General features: G+C 36.8%; 1 protein-coding gene across 1 annotated transcript in view; it reads right to left on the reverse strand.

The window, feature by feature from the left end:
- Positions 1-1,228: 1,228 nt before the first annotated feature.
- Positions 1,229-21,209, reverse strand: part of USP7 (ubiquitin specific peptidase 7) — a 68,339-nt gene continuing 48,358 nt past the window's right edge. Inside the window, exons 12-31 of the mRNA XM_054080409.1 lie at positions 20,693-20,802; positions 19,710-19,866; positions 18,524-18,668; positions 17,820-17,950; positions 16,596-16,730; positions 16,308-16,409; positions 15,533-15,638; positions 15,074-15,166; positions 14,121-14,188; positions 12,790-12,890; positions 11,246-11,399; positions 9,567-9,634; positions 8,322-8,430; positions 8,154-8,231; positions 7,689-7,789; positions 7,095-7,194; positions 6,160-6,279; positions 4,970-5,041; positions 4,070-4,160; positions 1,229-2,219 (exon numbers count right to left, since the gene is read on the reverse strand). Of these exons, the coding sequence (XP_053936384.1) occupies positions 2,113-2,219; positions 4,070-4,160; positions 4,970-5,041; positions 6,160-6,279; positions 7,095-7,194; positions 7,689-7,789; positions 8,154-8,231; positions 8,322-8,430; positions 9,567-9,634; positions 11,246-11,399; positions 12,790-12,890; positions 14,121-14,188; positions 15,074-15,166; positions 15,533-15,638; positions 16,308-16,409; positions 16,596-16,730; positions 17,820-17,950; positions 18,524-18,668; positions 19,710-19,866; positions 20,693-20,802 (2,148 nt within the window). The 3' untranslated portion in view covers positions 1,229-2,112. The remainder of the gene's footprint in view (positions 2,220-4,069; positions 4,161-4,969; positions 5,042-6,159; positions 6,280-7,094; positions 7,195-7,688; positions 7,790-8,153; positions 8,232-8,321; positions 8,431-9,566; positions 9,635-11,245; positions 11,400-12,789; positions 12,891-14,120; positions 14,189-15,073; positions 15,167-15,532; positions 15,639-16,307; positions 16,410-16,595; positions 16,731-17,819; positions 17,951-18,523; positions 18,669-19,709; positions 19,867-20,692; positions 20,803-21,209) is intronic.

The raw sequence follows: 21,209 nt of genomic DNA on the forward strand, positions 1-21,209 counted from the left end.
AGAGTAAACAAGTAGTTTGCCTTGATTGGAAATAAGAGACAGTTAAAAGTACTGCAAGATATAAATTTTAAAAAAAAACCAACTGAACAAAAAAAAAACCCAAACAAAAAAAACCCATACCCCAAACTTAAACAATTAATTTTAAAGCTAAAAGAACGAACTAGATCTTAAAATTTCATTTGAAAATGCTTGCTGGTATTTTCAGCAACCACCAGAATCTCTCTCAGAAAGATGTATAAAGGCCATCACATATACACAACCCCTATTACATGTTTATTGACGGGTCTGCGAAAGGGAAGCTTCTAAGCACTTTGTTTGGTTTATGAATACAGGGAACATGTTACGGTGGGAATCTATTACTCCATTAAGAGAGCTTACCTTTAGAGACTCCAGATTCCACTTTACACCATTTATAATACAGGACTTGAGAATCTGGACCACAAAATTTTGTACAGGCAGGCAGAGTTATGGCTACCACAAAGACTCCACTACAAGCTTTACAAACAAACTAGCAAAATAATTTTTCCATTTGTCTTATTTGTACATGGCTCCTTCCTGGAAAACCTTTTATTAGTTAACCTCAAATGTGACTAGTTAGGAGGTAAAACAAACAAACAAAGAAACAAAAACAAAAAACCAACACAACAAATTCCAAATCCCAAAATAAAAACAGAAAACCCCACAAATTTTCCCCAAAACAACTAATACAAAGGTTATACAATTGTCAACACTTAAGAAAAACCCCACACCTTTAGCAAAACCTCACAAATGAAAACTTTTCCCAAAACTCTATTTCCAAGGAGAGGAGAAATCTTCTTCAACGTCCATGTCATCACTCACTGAAGAAAAATTTTATAGAAAATTTTATTCAACATACAACATTTTCCAGCAAAAAAAGGCAATATACAGGAAGAGTTGTTGTACACTGCGGCTACAGAAACAAAATAAAATACTGGAAAAGAATGTAAAATTAAGTGTGAATCGCTGATTCTATCTTTACTGCACTCAAAACTAGACACGCGGCTGGCATTAGCTCCAAAAGAAAAGGAAGCAGTCTGGGGACTGAAATAAAACTACACACAATGAATATCAACATCAGTGAAATTCACTTGCAGACTCACCCAACAAAATTAACCTCCAAGTGTTAAATTGTACATGTTCATTCATTAAATATACAAATTCATTTTTTCTTCTTTTTTTTTCTTTTTTTTCCTCCTTTTTTATACAAAGTCAACAGCTTACTAAACACTAGTGAGCATGCCCTCTGTGCTAAAAGGCTATTTCTTGTGGTTCCCCCATCTCTTCCCATGGTAACTAAATTAATGATATTTATAATCCTTTCACTTGCTTCTGCCAACTTTTGAGTGTCATTCTATTAGCCAGAAGATGGTTGTAATAAATCACAACGGTATTTATCCATGGTTGAAAATTTAACAAAAAGACCCAAGTATCTCTTTTTAGGACTCAGGGCATCCACTTGGCAAAACGGGATGCAAAGTAGTGACTAAATCAAACGAAAACTAGGTTATTAAAAAAGATCCTATGCAGCTGGAGGAGACAAAAATCCCGAATAAGTGCCAACAATGTACACAAAGAAGTAGAGATTGCTATTTATTGATGATGTGAGTTTTTTTGCATTTACAAATGCACAAAAATGTCATTTAAAGTATAACTGAAGGAAATAAATCTGATGTGAATCTAAACATAAGACTTACTAGCTGCAGTGATGGTGAATACCACACCAGGAAGGGCAGCCAGCCAGCTTATGCCATCTATAAACGTACTACAGACAAATATTTTGCCAATGTCAACTGTTCTACTAAACTCTTCCCTCATTATGCTGACAATTGCCTTGCATTACGTTTACCATAAAATAACTCTCATTGGCATCCAAGCTTTATAAAAACACCTTCATTTTGCTCAAAAAGGGCAGTCAATAGATACAGAGAAGCCAAACTGAACAGCCTCAACAAAATAAAATTAACATCAGCAGCAAATCCTCTTGCTGAAGACTTCAGATATAGTGCACGTGTACCAAAGTTCTACAGTTGTTAAAAAGGTGCACACACACACTGATTTTTGTCCCTTGCCTTGATAATCTGGTTAAGTAAGTCAGTTATGGATTTTAATAGCTTTTTCAAGGTAAGTGTAGCGACTTCTCTTTGGGGCTTTATTGAAATGGTCAAGCCCTAGCCATGGCCTTGGATGAGACATGTTGCCTAGAAAAGAAAAAGAGAAAAAAAAATGATGAAATTTTAAGACTAAATTGCAGTTTCCTTTACACAAACTACCTCTGTGTGCCCTGTTCACAGTTCGTTAGGAATCACATGGTACGAAAGAGGACTGCAGAGCCCACAGCCAGGAGGGTGGCTTTTCTGACCACTGCTTTCCTACCAATAATACATTTTGCAGCTGTTTCTGGATCAGGTAGCTGTTTTTTCTCACAGTTGTTTATGGCAGTGAAATGTACGCTAAAACAAGAAAACTACTGGCATAATTTATGACTTCAGGCACATTGAAGTACCAGCCTTCACAAAAGTGCTGAGCCTCTGAAACAGGAACACATCCATCATTAAGTATGACAACCTATAGGATTTGCCATAATACAAATTCTCTCCTGTATTAAGCTACTGCCATGTAAACGAGGTGATAAGAGTATCTGTTAAATTCATGTAAAATGCAAATAATCAGTTAATTAAGAAGTCATGGAACTGACCTCTTTGTCTTCTGAGGAAAAAAAAATCTAGTCCTATTTAGATTGTAAAGAAAACACAGGTATTTTTTTTCCACTTGTTCAACCCAACATGGTTTTATCTACCACTAATTTTCATGAAAAACAACAGTCCACACACTTCTTGCACATAGGAGAAATTCTCTTTTAAGATGTCTTCAATGCAGAGCATCAAATGTTCTTTGAAGTGAAATGATAAAGGCAGAAACTAAATAGCCCCCCAGCGAGAAAAGCACACTTACATTCAAAGCCACCAACTGCAACCACTAAAGCATAAAACACTTGACCTTTTTTGGTTGCCTGCATCTGCATTTCTGGATATACTTTCTTCAATCAAAATTATTATTTCTTTTCATTTGATGCAATGGTCAATACCAAAAATAAACTGAGACCTGACAATCTTGCAGAGAACACCTGGATGTCCTTTAAAGAAAGAAATGAAGTCCTACACCATTAGTGCCAGCATAATCACTGCTAGAATGCACCTCTGTAAAAGCAAGATGCTATTGACAGCAGCTGCATCAATCAACTTAGAGAATTGCAAAGCTCTGGTTCAAGCAGTCCTGCATGTGATAAAATTTGGTATCTGTAGAAACACTGAGTCCCACATGTTAAAATACAACCTTGATAAGAAGGCATTAGAGCATCACATTATCACCTCACAGGAGAATTTCAGGGGGGAATGAATTCTGTCAAAGTGTGTTATATCAAAGGGGGAACTTCCTGTGAACTCTCACATTAAAACCCCTTAATCTTACGTTCTCTACAACTACTAGAAACAGTTCAAGTTCTCCCTTTTCTAATTTCTGCCATGTTCAGCACTTTTGACCTAGTTAGGTTAGTCTTTTGCACTGTTTGACAATATTGGCTTCTCCTCTTCTCACAAAGCCTGACAGTTCGTTTCAGACTATTGCCTTCCCCTCTGTGCCCTCAGAAAGATGACTCTCAGAATAAAATCAGGACTCTGTCTGCTCTGAGCACACAAGAGAGTTTGTCTGTGGAGAAACGTCCAGCTCTGAGCTCATCATCCAGAGACCCCTCACAACTAGTGCAGAAAAAGCAGTCCCTCCAGCGACCCACTGCTCTGCTCCCCGATGGCTCGGGCAGATACAGGCATTCCAAGTTTTGGCAAGTCCCTTCATAGTCACAGCCAGGAGCCAGGAATCTGGTTGTTTAACATACCACAACAAGAGGATATTTTCCTTGCTTCCAGCAAAGCAGTCAATAATAATGGAGGTCTAACTTTCTCTGGGTTTTGAAACAAAGGATAATCACAGAATAACTTGCAAAGCAACTTCAGCAGGTCAAAAGAAGAGTCATGTTATCTTAACAACTCACCAGGTTGGGGCTCAAAATCTTTCAAGTTCACTTCATACTCATCTTCATTGAGATACTGGTGTCGGCCCATCATTACAATTGCAAATTTAAACTATGGAAAGGGGAAAAAAAAACCCAACTAGTAAGATATTGCATTGAAATGAAGGCTTCAAGTCTAATCTCATAGTCTAACTCGCAGCTGGTTGTAAGCACTATTCTTCATGGGTTGATAAAGGCAAATCCTGCTTAAAATCTTCATCAGCAACCGAGATAATGGGATAAAACGAATGCTTCAGAAATTATGAACCTGTATCTGGAGTACAGTGTCCAGGTTCAGGCCCTCCAGGGGAAAAAGAGATAGCAGCAAACTGCAGCAAGTCCAAGAGTGGGCTGGAGCCCAAGGCATGCAAGAAGCTAAGGAAAATGGGTTTGTTTAGCCCAGAGGAAAAAAAAAAGCTAACAAGAGCACCTTGTCTTCCACCACTGAGGGTGTTGTACAGAAGCAGACTCTTTTTAAAAAGCACGACAGCAGTGATGTTCTAAAATACAGTGTCCAGAATGTGGCAGAATTCCCATCCTTGGGAGTTTTCAAATTGTCACTAGGTAAAATCCTGAACAACCAGACTTTACCTCAAGCTAGTTCTGCTCTGAGCAGTGACCTGAAGTTGGTGGCCTCTAGAGGTCCTACACACTGTCTAAACTTTTCTAGGTTACTTTAACATTTTTGCCAAGTATCTTTTGATGCAGGACAGAAATACCACTCCTACACATCCCACTCAGTTATCTTCAGAAAAAGCATTATTTAAATCAAGCAACTCTTCTATGTACTGAAAGCTCCACTTATGCCAAATCTGTGGTGTTCCAAATAAACTCACTTAGGGTCTACAATCAGCAATAAAAACTCTCCCAATTCGCCATTACCTTTTCAAACTCTTTTTCTTGTATGTCCAGCATTGTCTGAATCCGCTTCATAACCTCTCTGAAGTGTTCACCCTAATAATTACAAGATTTTTAATGTCAAAACAATCCAAGGGAAAAAAGTGAACGTTGTTAACATTTCCTGCTCCAAGCTTCACCAACATACACTGCCTTAATTTCTCAGTGTCAAAATTACACGTGTCAATATAATCCACTACAATATGGAATAACAACATACAACTTGCTATAAATTCAACGATTTTAAGTCTTATTGATTCATCATTTTGCAAAGTGTCCCACAAATCAACCAAGCACTGCTACTGATATGTGCAACTCAGAAACAAAGTTAAAAATTAGCAGTAAAATAGAAAATTAGGAAAAAAATTACATATCCTTTCTAAGCATATTACTTTTTAAAACCTGTGATGCTTCTGCTCAGCATCCAGGTTTTACTCTACATTGATCAGAAATACGGAAATATAGTAAAATTCTATGGAATGCAGAGAGGTGGATATATTCTTCATTCAAAAACTATTAGAAAAGTACCAAAGTTTCAGGCAAACTAAAATATATGAACCACAAAAAGCTGAGAAGCAAATTGGTAACTGCCCCCAGAAATACACTTTCATATTAAAAGAATCAGTGTGACTTTCAGCTGCACCGCATAAAAACTTAAGAATTTAAATTAAGTTTTCAAAATTAGCTTTCACTCTCGTGTAGCTTCCAGCCCTAGAAGATAAAGCACATCAAATTACAGAAGTTATGAAGTGTAAAGTCACGTTAGACAATGTTGAGGGAAGCAAACTCATTTTTCATAATCATGTGTCTCAGTAAGAAGCCAAGCAGCAGTGGCCTCGCCAGGTGTGGCAACAAGCTTGCATTACAGCTACTAAAGTGGTGTTAGAAATCAGGTTCTAAGTTTGGGGGGAAGGGGGTTGTGCAGCAAGCCGAGGGAGGTGGAAATGCTATCAAAGCTAGAATACAAGTCCCTGGCTGATGATGAACGCCTAAACAATCCCTACACGCAAAATTGATCTCAGATGGTAAATAATTTAACTGTAAAAAAGGCATATGTGGAGCAAACCATTTATACAGAAGCAATATATTCCTACGCATTTTTCATATTAATAGATTTCTTTGACAGTACTTTAAGAAAACATCATCAATCCAAGAAAAAGGGAGGCATACTGTACCTGGTGTATCCTCAGCAAGAAAGGAATTCCAAATGTCCCAAAAACCTCTTTGTGGAAATGTGCCACTGTGATTAGCATCTCATTTTCTTTATCTATATCTACCTGGTCCAGAGGTATTTCCTAGATCCGGACATAAAATTATAACTGCAATCAGCTAAAACATCCCCAAAAAGTAAATTCAGTAACTAAAAGCGTAATTGAATACTGTCAGTGCCGTTAAACAAGTCTATTTAAGAAATAATTAAAAGAATCATGCAGTTCGACAGTCTTTTTACAAGAGTTACTCACTCATCCCTGGCATGAAAGCACTTCAGCTTCCCCTACTCTCCTGGCTTCCCAAAATGGCTTTTTTTGACATCAAATCTTCTACGAGCTGTAGTAGTAGCTGCTAGCCCTACCACAGACCTCTTCTTGTCTCCTCACTACAGTTTACATTGGCAATTGTTTTTTTAAATTTCTGATCTTTTAGGCAAGTCAACAGATTTGAACGATGAAAGGTTTAGAAAAATGACGCGAGTATTAGAATTTGGCTCAAGAAGCTCAAACTTATCAGAAAAAGGAAAAAAAGTCTTCTAGAATACTTTAGTTTAGAGTATGAAAGTGGCTTCATTTATATCCTGAGCCCTCAAACAAACACTGGAATTACTGCTAAGGCAGTAAATAACCTACAGACGAGCCCTTGCAAAATCTTTGTGTACTGTTATAATAAACATACATAAAAAAATTAAAGAATGAAATCATTATGGGGAGGTAGACTGAACAAAGGAAAAATTTTCTAAGTATTATCTTTAAAAATACATATATATGATAAAATAATCTGACTTGTTCCAAGTATTACAGTATTTGGAAATCAGAATTCAGGAGAAGTATTACCACCTGAGAGTCCTTTCTCTCATAGTCAAATTTTAAAGTTTCTTTAAGAAAGCAATATTTACCTCTATTCGAAACGTTCGACTTGTTGCAGGTGACAAACACTCTAACAGCTCATCTTCCTGATGGACACCGATTATTTTGTAACTTACAATTTCTAGCAGCCTTAAAAATAAACAAACAGGAAAAGCATTACATAAAAATTTTTTAAAAATTAATCAATGCAGAAGCTACTATTGTAGTTGTAAAACTTGAAATTCAGTCTTCAGTAAAAATTAAGCTGTAAACTTACCAGAGATCAAATTACTTTTTGGCTAATGGCAGAACTAGCTAGTATGTGCAACTGCAAGACTTTTAACTCTCAAGAAGTGAACAGCAAGAAACACTTGAATTGGAAACAATTACTAAATTGTGGGTTAACAAATGCAAGTGATGAAATTTATGATCTTTATGATATACGAAATAAATAATGATACACAATTTATATTTGTAGTTAATAAGAACTCTCTTAATGTGAATCTGCAAGCATTTTTACTTTTAACATAGTATCAGACCTCATTTGATAACAATGGTTCCCATGGTACTTTAAATTCTACAGGTACTCTCCTGCATAAAGTCCACATGATTGCATAAAAGAAATGCAAATATTCCAGCTTTACCTTAATTTCCCTGAACCTTTTTCAGAGAGTTCTACAACTTTTTTACATTCTTCTAACAGGTCCCGCACACACCCATGCTTATCTGGATATACTGTTATTTCCTATGGAATGTGAAACAGAAAAAGCATCAGAAAAATCTGAAAACATAAACAACCATATTAGAGCACAAATTACAAAGGATTCTTCTCTTCATCAAAAATTTATCTTTAAAAGATAACAATTGCCAAGGTGAACACCAGTGTTACCTTGAAGATTTTTAGTAAGAACTGAAACAATTCTTTTATTTATTTTTTGGGACTTTTGGTGGTTTGGTTGTGTTTTGTTATTTGTTTGGTGGGTTTATACAAAAAAAATTGTTCTAGTTTTGTGTTATTTAAGGACATCAGAGTGTGTGAACCACAATCGCAGTCATACCAGCATTAACACAGAAACAACAGCAAGCATGTAAGAGCCAGCCTCACTCACCTCTTCCCTAAACTGGCTATTTAGCCATATGCATTTAAAACTTCTTCTGTTTTCAAAATCAGTTATTTTCATTTTGAGCTTAAGAAGAAAAGAAACACACTTTAGGCAAACTTTGTACAGGGCAGAATTGTTTTTTAATTAACATCAGTAAAAACAAAAGACTCTTACCTGTTGATAGTAAAGTTTTTTAGGTTGCCTAGGCTTGAAGAACTGCAGAAGATCTCTTAAAGTACCTTCATAATTATGTCTAAGAGGATTACCAGGGCCATCCCTATAACTACAGAAAGGATAAGAACAACATAAATATCTCTTTACAATCCATCACTGCTCAGTACGTTGAAATACTGAGTACATTTTTATTTCTAGCTTCTGGTTTCATATAATGCAAGCAGAGCCTAAGCACCAGTATAGTCAAAGCTTTAGTCATTTTTAAAAACAGGTGAGTCTGTGGGAGCAGAAATACCATTTATTGTGCATGTTAACCCCCTGGGATGTTTACAAGCTCACATTCAATGCCGCAGGGCGGCAGACCAATGCTCTTCTGAAATTACTGGTGTAGCAGCACATGCCTCATATCATGAAAGGTTAATTTGTGGAGCCACATGACACTGCAATTTCCAGAGTGTAAACTACACTGTAAACTACAAAGCACTGTAAACTACAAAGAGCTACTCAAATTATGACATACTCATTGATGATGAGGGGAAATACCTACAGGTTAATACAGAGCAATCTACATTTACATGAATACAAAAAGACAATGTAATTTCTGTATGTGCACTATTTTTACAGCATATACATACAGCTTCTAGTATACTGCTTTCTGCTATTGTTTTATACAGATTTAAATCCAGATTTACAGAACTGTGTCCAAGAACACTACTCGAGCCAGAAACAGCAGCTCTGAACTCGTTAGATCATCATTTTCATCTTTGTAAAACCTCATTTGCAGATTTTGGGGGAGTAGGGAGAAAGAAATATCAGTGAAGTAACTCCTGCATTTAAACTTGTGAAACGAGAACAATCCTCTAATTTTACATGCACTTGTTTCTGCTCTCCTCCATTCTAGAAATCTGAATTCACTGAAACAGCACTTGCATTAGCTTAGTAATTTGTCCTACAGAGTAAAGCTTTGAAGTAACTAATGATTTTAGAAATTTAAACAGTAATTCTTTAGAAGGCATCTTTTTTTGATAGCATATACTAGAACTCTTCTAAAACATGTAATGCTTTGAGGATCTAGAGCCAGCCAGTGCAGTACTCCAAGCTGTCTACGCAGCTTCCTGTGCATGTCAGAACACTAACATTTTACTGATAAAGAAATAGCTTACGAACTGGAAACTGCTACCTATATTTGGGCTAAGTATGCTAAAGACTAGTTTAGACACAGAACACTAAGGAAATTAATCTTACCCTTGGGACTTGAAAAACTGTAGTAGCATTGGATCCGTATTGAGTCTTTGCGCAACTGTCTTTGCAACCTGCAAATCAATTTTTTTGCAAGTTCTGAATTATTTCAGATTGTTACGACATTGCTCTACAACCACACTCATTCATTACATGTCAAGACCATTATGCTACCAAAATTCTAAGACAGACCCACTATGTCTACTCCCCGAATGCAGAATAAACTAGTAACTTTAGCTTTCGAATGGCTGACATGGAATAAGTTACACTAGGAAATAAAATGAGGGAAGTGTCTGTTTTATTACAATAAATCACTGTCACCAAGAGGCAAAATTCTACAATAGCTCTACCCCTCTTCTGTTTGCTTTCTCCCGCCCCCCCCAAAAATGTATATATACTGTCATTGGGGAAACAAGCAGGATGTGCTCTTTGCAAAGTCCCACTGTTCTTGAATTCACTCCAAGGAAGTTATCTTGCTGGGTAATACCACCACATTATTCCCATCAGTGTATTTCATGTCACTGCCTCACAAAAAGCACAGGGATCCTTCGCCCATTTTTTCCCTTACCAAAATAAGCTATAATGAAATTGCTCTTCAAGGAAAAATAAAGTATGAAGAAGCAAGCCGCCAAAAAGCAGATGATGAGAAAAGAGTAGCAGAAGTCATCTGACTTCCCTTTGTGCGCGGGTGCTCAAAGTTCCTGCTTTTGGTGACAGAAAAACTTGCTTGCTTTTAAGTGATCTTTTTGACACTGACAAAAGCAACTGCCAGAGAACCACAGGGAGCTAAATCTCCTCAGGCTCTAACAGATCAGCCTAAATTTATTTTAATTTTTTTTCAAAAGTTTTGTTGTCCACAGTTTTCCTCTTCTGACGCCTTGGTCACGTGTTATGAACACAACAGGTTTGGCCTGTCAGTGCTAATCAGCATTAAAGCACATTGTGTGAAGAAAACAATAGTTTGCTCTACAAAATGAGTATTGTTGGTGATTATTACAAGCACAAAACAGGTATCACTAGATTCCCAAGGCATTTTTCTTTCGACAGTTAAATAAGTTGAGCAAGTTTTATGTCACTTAGAAAGCAAACACATAATTTCGTTACAATATTTCCTTGACAGAGCAGAAAGGCGTAAAGAATCCTTCTGTCAAATAACTCATTATTAATAAAATTGAGGTTTTTTAGAGCATTTGCTTCTCACAAGAATTAATGGCTTCTTTAATTTTTTTATTACCTCAGTGCAAAAAGTGTACACAAACAGATCTACTCTCCTAATCATAGACTGCTTTGGGTCGGAAGGGACCTTAAAGATAGTCTGGTTTTACCCCCCCCTGCCATGGGCAGGAACACCTTCCACTGGATCCAGTTGCTCAAAGCCTCATCCAACTTTGGCCTTGAACACCTCCAAGGATGGGGCACCTACTACTTCTCTGAATGACCTGTTCCAGTGCCTCACCACCCACACAGGAAAAAATGAACTTGTAGTATCCAATCTAAATCTCCCCTCTTCTAGCTCAAAACCATTACCCTCATCCTATCTCTGCACTCTCTGATAAACAGCCCCTCCCTCAGCTTTCCTACAGGCCCCAATTTTTCTGAAAATACATCTAATGTGCTCGAGAACCAACACAAAAGGTACTTTCAGAAGAAGGAAACAAAAGCAGAGAAACAAATAGGACACATGCCTGAAAGTAATTCATCCTATTGGATAAAGTAACAACAAAGCCTGGGTCATTGGGGATGGTTTTATCACAGAAAATGACATCCACACGATGATAGAGGTCTCTGAAGTATTCCTTCGCTGTTGGTAGTTCAGTGCTATCATTTTCTGGGTCATCCCTATGAGAGCAAACAAATGATAATACCATTACATATCACATCGTTACACGTACATACAAACAGTCAGGGATTTTAAAAACATGTTCTACAGAAGTCACTGACAGTTGAGAGATACAGAAATAAAGTTTAGAAACCTTTTAAAAGAGCCACCACTCGTACACAGTGAGACCTAATGCAGTCAGGAGTACACCCCTGAGTACTTCTCTCAGAGCATGGACAGATGCCCTCACACACTGTGCTTGCTCATTTGGCAATCTGGCAACACTCTGCTTCCAGTCATTTCCCAGTGACATTCTAGCAGTCGTCGTCCCTCCCTCCCACCCAGGCACATCACTGTGTGTCTGTATTAATACTGCCACAGCTTTCCACATACTCTGTATTAACTGCTTTGCACAAAGGCCAGATCTGTAACAGCGCTCCTTTAACCACAGAAGGAAAAACCAGTTGGCACAGCCGCTGGTTTGCGTCACTACTGACTGGTACCCCTATCTTCTCAGCGGAGAAATAGCACCAGGGTACAAGCTGTGCACTTACCCAGGAGTCAGCAGCCAGCCAAAGGTGCATAACACCAACTGGGTCAACAGGGAATGCGACCTCCAAGGCATGACATGAGAAATACATTCATCTCACATAATCAGGGGTAAGAGTGCTGAAGATAGACTAGCTGGCTTCCACCCACTGTCAGCCCATGGAGAGAAACAGAGCAACACAGTTGGGTGTGACCATCAGGAGTGAGAGCATAGAAATGCTGATTTATAGCCCTGATAAGCTTATGAAAGATCCCGTTAATGGATGCAAGATGCAGGAGTTCTCCTGTTGCCTTGGAGAAAACTCCAGCTGAAGCATCAGTATACCTATGAGAAGCATACGCTCAGGCAAATTGGGAGCATCTCATCACCATGTACCAATACAGAACTTACTGTGAGCATGAGTAAAAGGAAAAAAGGGAAAGCAGTTTATTTAGTTCTAGGCTGAAAGGAGCTCCGAGCCAAGAGCCTCATACAGTGGTAATGGTACAGAGCCCAAAATCTGACATGCTGGTAGGCTCTTCAGTGTCTGAGTTACAGTGGCTCCACGAAAAAGCTGCAGAACTAGGACGCGTTGCTGAATCACTCTCTTTGTTAATATTAAGACCTATTTTACGTTAGGAGTTTTCTAAACTAGGACGAAGCTTTCTTTTCCTTAAATGATGTGGCATGTGATAACTACAACTACCAATTTTTTTTTTAATTTCCCCTTTAAATAAACAAATGAGAACTGCCGAGAACTTGTCTACTGTTGGAAAATTACACTTTGCTCTTGTTAAAAATGCTAAGTTACAGAAAGTTCTGCTTCAAAGTGAACCAGGTGATTTAATTGCAGTAATAAGCAGGCCCCTTAAAATACATACTTCTGGAACACTATGATGTCACCATCCATGAGTTCATCAAGAGCTTTATCAAGAGATACATCATAGTCTTGAATCCTTTCCGTTAAATTGGGTTTAACTTCCTGCAACGAAGAACAAAAATTGTAGATCACAATAAACAGAAGACAAAATTAAGGTCAGAATAGTAAAGAAATCATCAGAAAAAGTAATTAGTATCTTCTTTCAACTGAAACAAATGTGTATATATTTACGTAAATTAAATGGAATCTTAGCTAAGGTCCAGATATATCCAATTGTTATTGATAAAGCTGGCTGCTCATTTTTACATTGTCTCACTCGATTTATCTTGATTTTCAGCAGTATTTTATCACTCAGCATTACCTTATTAGCACCGAAAATTTTCCAAAATTCACAGATTCATTTTCTACTGATGCAGCCTTCAGCAAGCTTGGAGAACACCAATTATGCTCACTGATATTAACACTGCAGAACTTTAGTACAGCAATTAACTTGTCTTTCAAAAAGAAAAAAAACCCAAACAAACAAAAACCAACAAAACCAAACCTATACAAAATATGTGTATATTATAAAATACCTATACACATATTACATATTTATAGGTTGACCTCTAGGGATAAAAGCAACTGTCTACACAAACTGGAATCAAACTTGAAACTCTGAAAACCCTGACTTGCACAGAGCAGAAGTACTGGGCAGTTCTGCTATTCAGCATGGAAGTGTGCGCGCGCTCCCCTGGAACCACCAGAGAGAGCAGCGCTATCACTAACAAAAATCACAACTAAAAAAATACCTGTTCCTTGATCTTACTATAGCAAGGATTTTGCCTTGGCAAGATCTGCACCTTCTGCACTCAATAACTATAGCAGTCTTAAAGATTTACTATTTCTGTATTTGGGTAGAAATCTGCTAGCAGATGGAAGCATTTTGTTTGCTAACTTCAAGCTTCAGGAAGGAAGGAGAAGATGCAAAACTTTCTCAACTCCACTGTCTCAGGGGTGCACTGAAAATCCAGTGGCCAATAATGTTAGCACCATTACCTCCTTTCCCACTGCAACTCAGAGGATGTGTACAGAATTAGCACCACAAAGCCGTATACAGATTTTTTTGGTTTTAAAGCCTCACACTTCTAGATGTTTATTTTTAAATGTGTTTTGAAGACAACTGTCTGCTGATACTCTCCTGCAGCACTGCAGACTTCAAAGCTACAGGTCACAGAGTCCTTACAATTTATAAATTACCATTTTTATGAGTAACCTTTTTTTAACCAATAAAACTTCTTTTAGTTTTAGAATGTAAAAGCCAAAAGTGTTACAAGTCTATCAAATCCAAACCTCATAGAGGATAAGGTTAGTTTCTTGTGGAAATCCTGCTCTCTCACACATAACTGGAAGCAAGTCACCTGTTGGAAAACAAAAGGAATGTGAGAAGTGTTGCATTTCAACTGTTACAAGACATAATGCCAAAAGAAGAGAACCTATTTCTCTACCCTGGATAAACATTTTTTAAATGCCTAAGAAAGAGAGCCTTCCAGGTTGAACCTTCCCTTACTGACATTCAACCCGGAGACTAATTTTGAGGTTTCCTTCCACGTCATCTGAACTACAACAACAAAAACATGTGCAAGGCTATCCAAGATCAAAGAGAAGGAATAACACACTCCTCCTTCACTGAAGACAGAATTTAATATATTTTAAAAAAAAAAAATTAAGACAGCTAAAATACAAAATTAGAAAGCATGGGGAAGTCAACAAAACAAAATGACAAAATCCAAGTATTTTTAGTCAGTGGACAGGTGCTGAAATCTTTCAATGGACACAATATGAAAAACCAAGTTTCAAGCTAAATTCAGTCTGAGAGGCTGGTCTCAGACTATCACAGCGAGAAGTTAAACCAGAGTTATTTTAAAAGCTACTGCAGAAGTACATTCCACAAAAAAAAACTTGGAATAGAAGGGAATAAACCCAAACTGCATATCAAATCACAAAGCTTTAGAGCACGCCTGAAACAGCTGTTTATGCTCAGGAACACCTGGCTAATACAGGAAACCTCTAACAAAAAACCTAACTTGCAGCCAATGGTGCATTAAGGCAATGCAGAAAGTCTCACTGACACAACACAGGGTAAAAAAAAACTATAAAGTGTTGGGAGAAATCAGAATTTCTTTCTATGGTCTATCTTTGATTTCAGTAATAAAACAAATATTAAAAGAAAAGAAAAAAAAAAGACAATCTTTCATCTTTAAAAAACTTCAATTATAACAATGAACTTTAATTTTAGAACTCACGTATTTTACAGGATATAGGTGTGTAGATATGTCCACAATAATTCAAACTCCGAGTCTTCGGATCATACATCTTCAGAAACAACATTACATCATCTACAAATTAAGAAACAAGACTTAAGTAAAACTTATTTGAGAAGGGCACGGCAGGGAAGGGATCACCTAGATACTTTTCTTTTGTAAATACCAACGATGTGACTTTACTAATTTGATTCATGCCCTTAAAATATTCTTACATATTGAATTTTCATAAGTCAGCTTTTTATAGAAGTGATTCTAAAAACATGCAAAGTGTCTTAAACTCGAAGATAAGAGCAAAAAACTGCATTAGAAGAACTAATTTCAGCACTGTACTTTGACTGGTACATCAACATCACCACTGAAACACAGAGCACACAATTTCTGAGATATACCCAAAATACAGTATTTTGTATTTACTCAAGTTTTAGCATATATGCTTACGATCTTTATCAAACTTGGGTAATGTCGCTCCAGTAGCAGCCATCTCTGGATCTACTGTTTCCAAAAATATTGTCCATGGATTTTCATTGTCACTGAGCTCAATCATCTATGTAGAAAGATACGGAAGAAAAGAAAAAGTCTCTGAAGAACATAATATTATCCAATATCTGCATTTTCGTCAGATGCAAGAACTTTATGACATTCTGTGAGTGGGAGAATCACTTTTTAATTGCATTAATGACAGGAAGTTTATGAAGTTTAAGACAAACAATGACAGATACAATAACACCTAATAAGTTTCCATGAAACATTAATTATAAGCTTTATTTAAAATGGACCTATTCTCTTTTTTACTTAAATACCTACAGCTATCTTTATTGTGACAAGAAAACTACTTCACTTCAGAAGCAACAGGACAGTGAAACCAATCACTGTTTTGTGCAGTATTTAGACACAATGTTTTACATTTTAAGCAATGCATTTCATTAAATCCAGAGTTTTTTGCCCAAGTAATGGAAAATTCAAAGACATTTCTGTTTGAAATCTAACATAAAAATCACAATTGTGCTTTTTTCATGGAAGAAAAATCATGCACAACACTCCTCCCTCCTGTACAAACCAGTCGACTATATCTCAAGTCTTCTCACATATCAAAACTTAACAAACATGGGTTCAATTAAAACCCTGAAAAATGTCCCAAACTTAGATTCCTAAAGAGAACTAAAAATTATAGGTAATGCACAGAGATAACGTCCTCTTATCAATGAATATTTACCGTTTTATTGCCATCTGCTTCATTATCTAACATTGCAGGTCTTTTTGTTCCATTACTTCTAGCTTGCATTGGCCATAATCTGATTTGATCCTGGGGAAACCCCTGAAATAAAATAAAAATTTTGACAGGAAACAAAAAAAGCTAAGACAGTTCTATTAAACTCAAACAGATCTTCTATATTTAAAGGTCTAAATTATGACTGCTGCCAATAGGTGGAGAAGATAAAGACTATGAAAAAACTATAGCATAAAAAAATACATATAGGTATTCAGCTACAGAAAAACTTACCATCGTTTGAGAGAGATTCTGAACAAATTCTGTAAGCGTGGAGTTTTTTAATACTTTGAAAACAGTGTATTTCACTTTTTCTTCATCATACATATCATTGCCTTGGTGACCACAGAACTGATCCTCTGCCACTATCTGAAAAATTACGTTTAGAGGTTACTATTCATACTAACTCAGCTGCACTACATAATACGTTCTCATGATGCTTTACTAGGCCATGCCACTGGTTCTCAGTACAGTGGCACACTGCTAACACTATCTGTGTGCTCATGAAGAACAATTTGAAATCATACTGATCATAATTAAATTAAAAAATAGTGATTGATAGTTCAATCAGTGTAAGTAATTAAAATACACTAATTCTTACAAGTCCTGAACAATTAAAAACCATTTGTGCTTAGATCCCAATCTTGGAAACACGTACTCTGACAATCTTGGCACTTAAAAAAAGGCTACATAATTATTTTGCTGCTCTAACACAAGGAGGCTGGCCTAAAATGTTCCCTCTATTTCCCATCACTCCCATACATTCTTTGTTAACAGAAAGACAAACAGTGTAACGCTGCCAGTCTCGCCACCAAAAACAGCTCTAGTGTAAATGCAGTGCAAAGCAAGCTGAACTTCACCGATATCTCTACTTAGGATCAGCAGAAAGAAGAGGCAAGGAAACATGGAGGCAAACGGAAAATGGGTTCTATTTTCTTCTGCCAGATGGGCTCTGGAAAAAGCCATAAACAGGGTTCCTTAAGGCAATTCATGACAATCTAGTCCATCTGGCTTTTCCAAAAAGATAATTGCAAATATAAGCACTCTCTCCTTCTGCTTCTACTTGATGAGCTCAGTTTGGCAGCAGTCCAGGCTCACAGCCTATGGCTAGATACATTCTAATTTTAGAAAATAATTCCTGACAGAGAGAAAAGTGCAGTGGCAGGGCAGCCATTTAAAATAACTTAGTCCTTTTCCTTTCACCTGAACTTACTATTTATGCTTGCGAGCACCTAACTTCTAGAGAAAACACAAGTCTAACATCCAATATTGCTTCTTTCATTAGGATATACTGCATGTGTGAATATACTTCAAAACATTAAACCTGTAATTACACTTCAAACGCTACTTCCAAGCATGAATTCAAAAAACTGAAAAATGAAGGTTTGTCTTGGGTGACTTAACATTCTGAATTTTAATGGTAAGGTAGTTGCAGCTTGATCTGTTTCAAAAGCTGACCTGCACTTGCATATAGAGGTGAGCTTCCTGTCTCTCCTTCCTCTTTTGAGCTTCTATCCTCTTCTCTTCTTGTAGCCTTTCTACAAGTTGTTGAGGAATATCGTGGTCCGTGACAGGCTGCAAAACTTCGCCTACAAAGCAGATTTTGTGATGTCATTTCAAGATATGCATCAAACTATTTTCTTTATACACATATGACTTTCCTGTGACTTGAATTCAACACCAGATTTTTTTATCTTTTAATTAAAACCATGGTTTGATATCATCATGTTTTGGCGAAAGAAGCATTTTCTATCCCAAGCCAAAATGCACTACTTCAATGAAAAATGCATCAGACTTCTGAATTAAATATTTATTTTCAGGATTTAAAAGAAATATTTACCACCCCCCAATTTGTCATTCATAATCAATTGGACCTTGTTTCCATCACTTTAAGTTAGTTCACTAATTTTATCATCTTATAAAACTATCAAGGCTGAAGCACTCCGCAGTCTTGCTCAACTGTCCTGAGACAAGTGACACTAGATTACATTATACTTCCCAAAAGTGACAGAAAAGCTCACTGATCCCAGAGAATCTATAGGTTCCAACTATAATTAGCGAAATCCCTTTATAGAAGATGACTGCCAACAATTCTGAAGTAAAACATCGCTGTAAATCCCTGTATGTAAATCTAACTTGGAACACATGCAGAGTATACATACTTAATTTGGATTCCCTGATGTAAACCAACATGTACGCATTTGTACAGTGCCGTACAGATAAGTCATCGTCATGACCTCCATAATTGTGTTCAATCGCTTCTTCCTTTGTACATCTTGATACAACATCGTCATCAAATTTACACCACTAGAAAGAAAATTTTACATAAATACAATTCTACACACAACAACATGTTCTTGAATGATAAATTAATCCTATTTCTGGCATGTCTTTCAGCTCTTTGAAGTAGCTAAAACTGTTCTTCAAGCAGTACGAATTTCAAAAAAAAAACCATCTCATTCGGTATAATTTCTGCTACCTGATATTTGCGCTCAGTGTAAGGCCGTAAATACCAAACCTTTACTGAAATATCTGAACATTTAACACTGAATATCAAAAGCTCAATAATTACTCAAAGAACTTTTTCTTAGGACTGTTACTCAAATATCTAATATTTCTATATGAATTTCAAAAAACTGATTTATCTGTTGTAAATAAAAAGCAGTAATGCACAAGAAAGACAGTAATTATTTGTACATTTGAAGTAATTTACTGCAAATTTTAAATTAAAACAATAAAATCAATTAAGAATGAAAGACAAACAGCAATAAATGCATAGCAAAATCTGACTTCTTTTATAGTCATGTATACACAAAACCAGTCACCTCAAGGGAAGGAGCACCTGACCTATAAACATCCAACCCAATCAAGTCACCTAAACACGTAACAGTGGGACATGCAAAGATATTGAACTTCTGAGTCACTAAAACATTTGAAACATTCATGTTTGCTTCAGCATAAAAAAATGCTGGATAAAACGTGACTGCAGTAGAAATCCCCCACATACACACACAACTGAAGGGATTGCCTTAGTTCAAAGTCTTTTCCAGGAGCCAATAGCAAAGATGAAGCTGCTCCTCATGAGAGAGCATGATTCTTTAATACCCCCAAACGCAGGCTCCTCCCTAAAGAGCAATAACTAGACACAAGGGCAAAGGAGGTTTCCCAAATACGTTAGAACAGGCGTCAAATGAAAAGTGTCAAGCTAAGAACCACATGGATAAGTCAAATCCCTGTGTGAGGGAGTGAGTGTGTCAGCATGCTCTTCTGTTAGGGAACAAAAAATCCAAAGATTTGCTAATTATGTTTGCAAAACACACATACATTTAGGTGCTTTTCAATACTCACTTTACCATCCCCCTTTGGATTTAGGTAAACAACATAATGTCCGCCATGGTTATCTCCACTGTGTACTAGAACTGCATGAAGAATGTAATTGGCAGGATCTTTAGGATCTGTTTTTTGCAAAAATTCATCTAGTGGCAACTGTTCAGGAAACTCAAACCTAGTTTTGAAAAGAATTAAGACAGTTGTATTTGTAGTTAAGACAGACACATACTATTGTGCGGGACATCAGTACTTACTCCCAAAGCAAGTTACAAAAATTGAACAAGTTATTGTTACAACACCAGGATATATCGCATACAGTGGCAGATTTTATACTGTTTTAATATGGAATAAAAATAATCTTCAGAAGAACCCAAGAAAAACATGCCCTCAATAACAACGGTAAGAGCACTTAACTGAAATAGTGCTGCTTTGGATTCACCATGTCAAGGGAAAAATCTCAAACCCTGTCATTTTCTAGTACACAAATACAGCTTTTCTAGCCCAGATACCGTTGAACTGTAACATTATTTTGAAGTGTCTTTCAGCTGCTGCAGTCTCACCTTCTTGGCGAGACTGACATTGTTGCAAATACAGATTTAGTTTACAACCAACAATGCATCTCCTGGAGAAATTAGCAGGCAGTGGGCATGGAAATAGATGGAGGGAAAGCAGAGGACTACTTTTTCACCCTGTTCGCTCTTGTGGCAGCTTATCAGAATGTACCAGTTTTCTGCACATGGCATAAAATATGTTCCACAGCGTTAAAAGGCATACATGCTATATGTTTCCTATAGCTATTAATGATTATTTAAGTATTCAATTTGTCACAGAGAACCCTAATACTTAATCAGTGCACATTCTGGGACCTCTTAACATATCAGTGCACACCCCTTCCTCTTAAGAGTTCATTAAAAACCAAGATCTTGGCAAATTGTTTTAGATAGAACACATTAACAGGTCCAAAGTCTACAACAAAAAAAAAAAAAAACAAACAAACTTACCTATCATTTATCTTGATGTTTTGGTCTGTCTGAGGATCATACATAAATCTCATGAGTTGTAGATGTAATACTGGTGGCAATGTTAGGAACTTCACACCCTTCTCTGCTTCCTAGATATTTTAAAGGAAACAGAGCTGAAATTACAAGACTTTTAGCAACTCCAATTACTTCCTTGCTGCAGAGACTCTTCCTATGGACTTGTATTTTATAGGCTTGACAACACAACATGCACCAAAGAACTTCCAGTTCCAAACATTAGTTGTCTCAAAGCTGCGCCTGCCTTCCTGTGAGTTATTCCAGTAACACTTAACAAGAACTCAGTTCATTTACATCTAGGTCATTCATACAAGCACACATGAACATTTCTCTGCATTAAAAGCAAGCTACCCAAGTAAAATCAAAACAGAATATGGAAAAACACACTTCATTTTTGATCAATTAAGAATTTCCTGTTGATTGTATTCTGCCAACAAGTATTTGGCAACCATGCTGCACCTCCCTAAGAACAGCTAAAGAA

This window comes from Cuculus canorus, chromosome 15, assembly GCF_017976375.1.
Source record: "Cuculus canorus isolate bCucCan1 chromosome 15, bCucCan1.pri, whole genome shotgun sequence".
Lineage (NCBI taxonomy): Eukaryota > Metazoa > Chordata > Aves > Cuculiformes > Cuculidae > Cuculus > Cuculus canorus.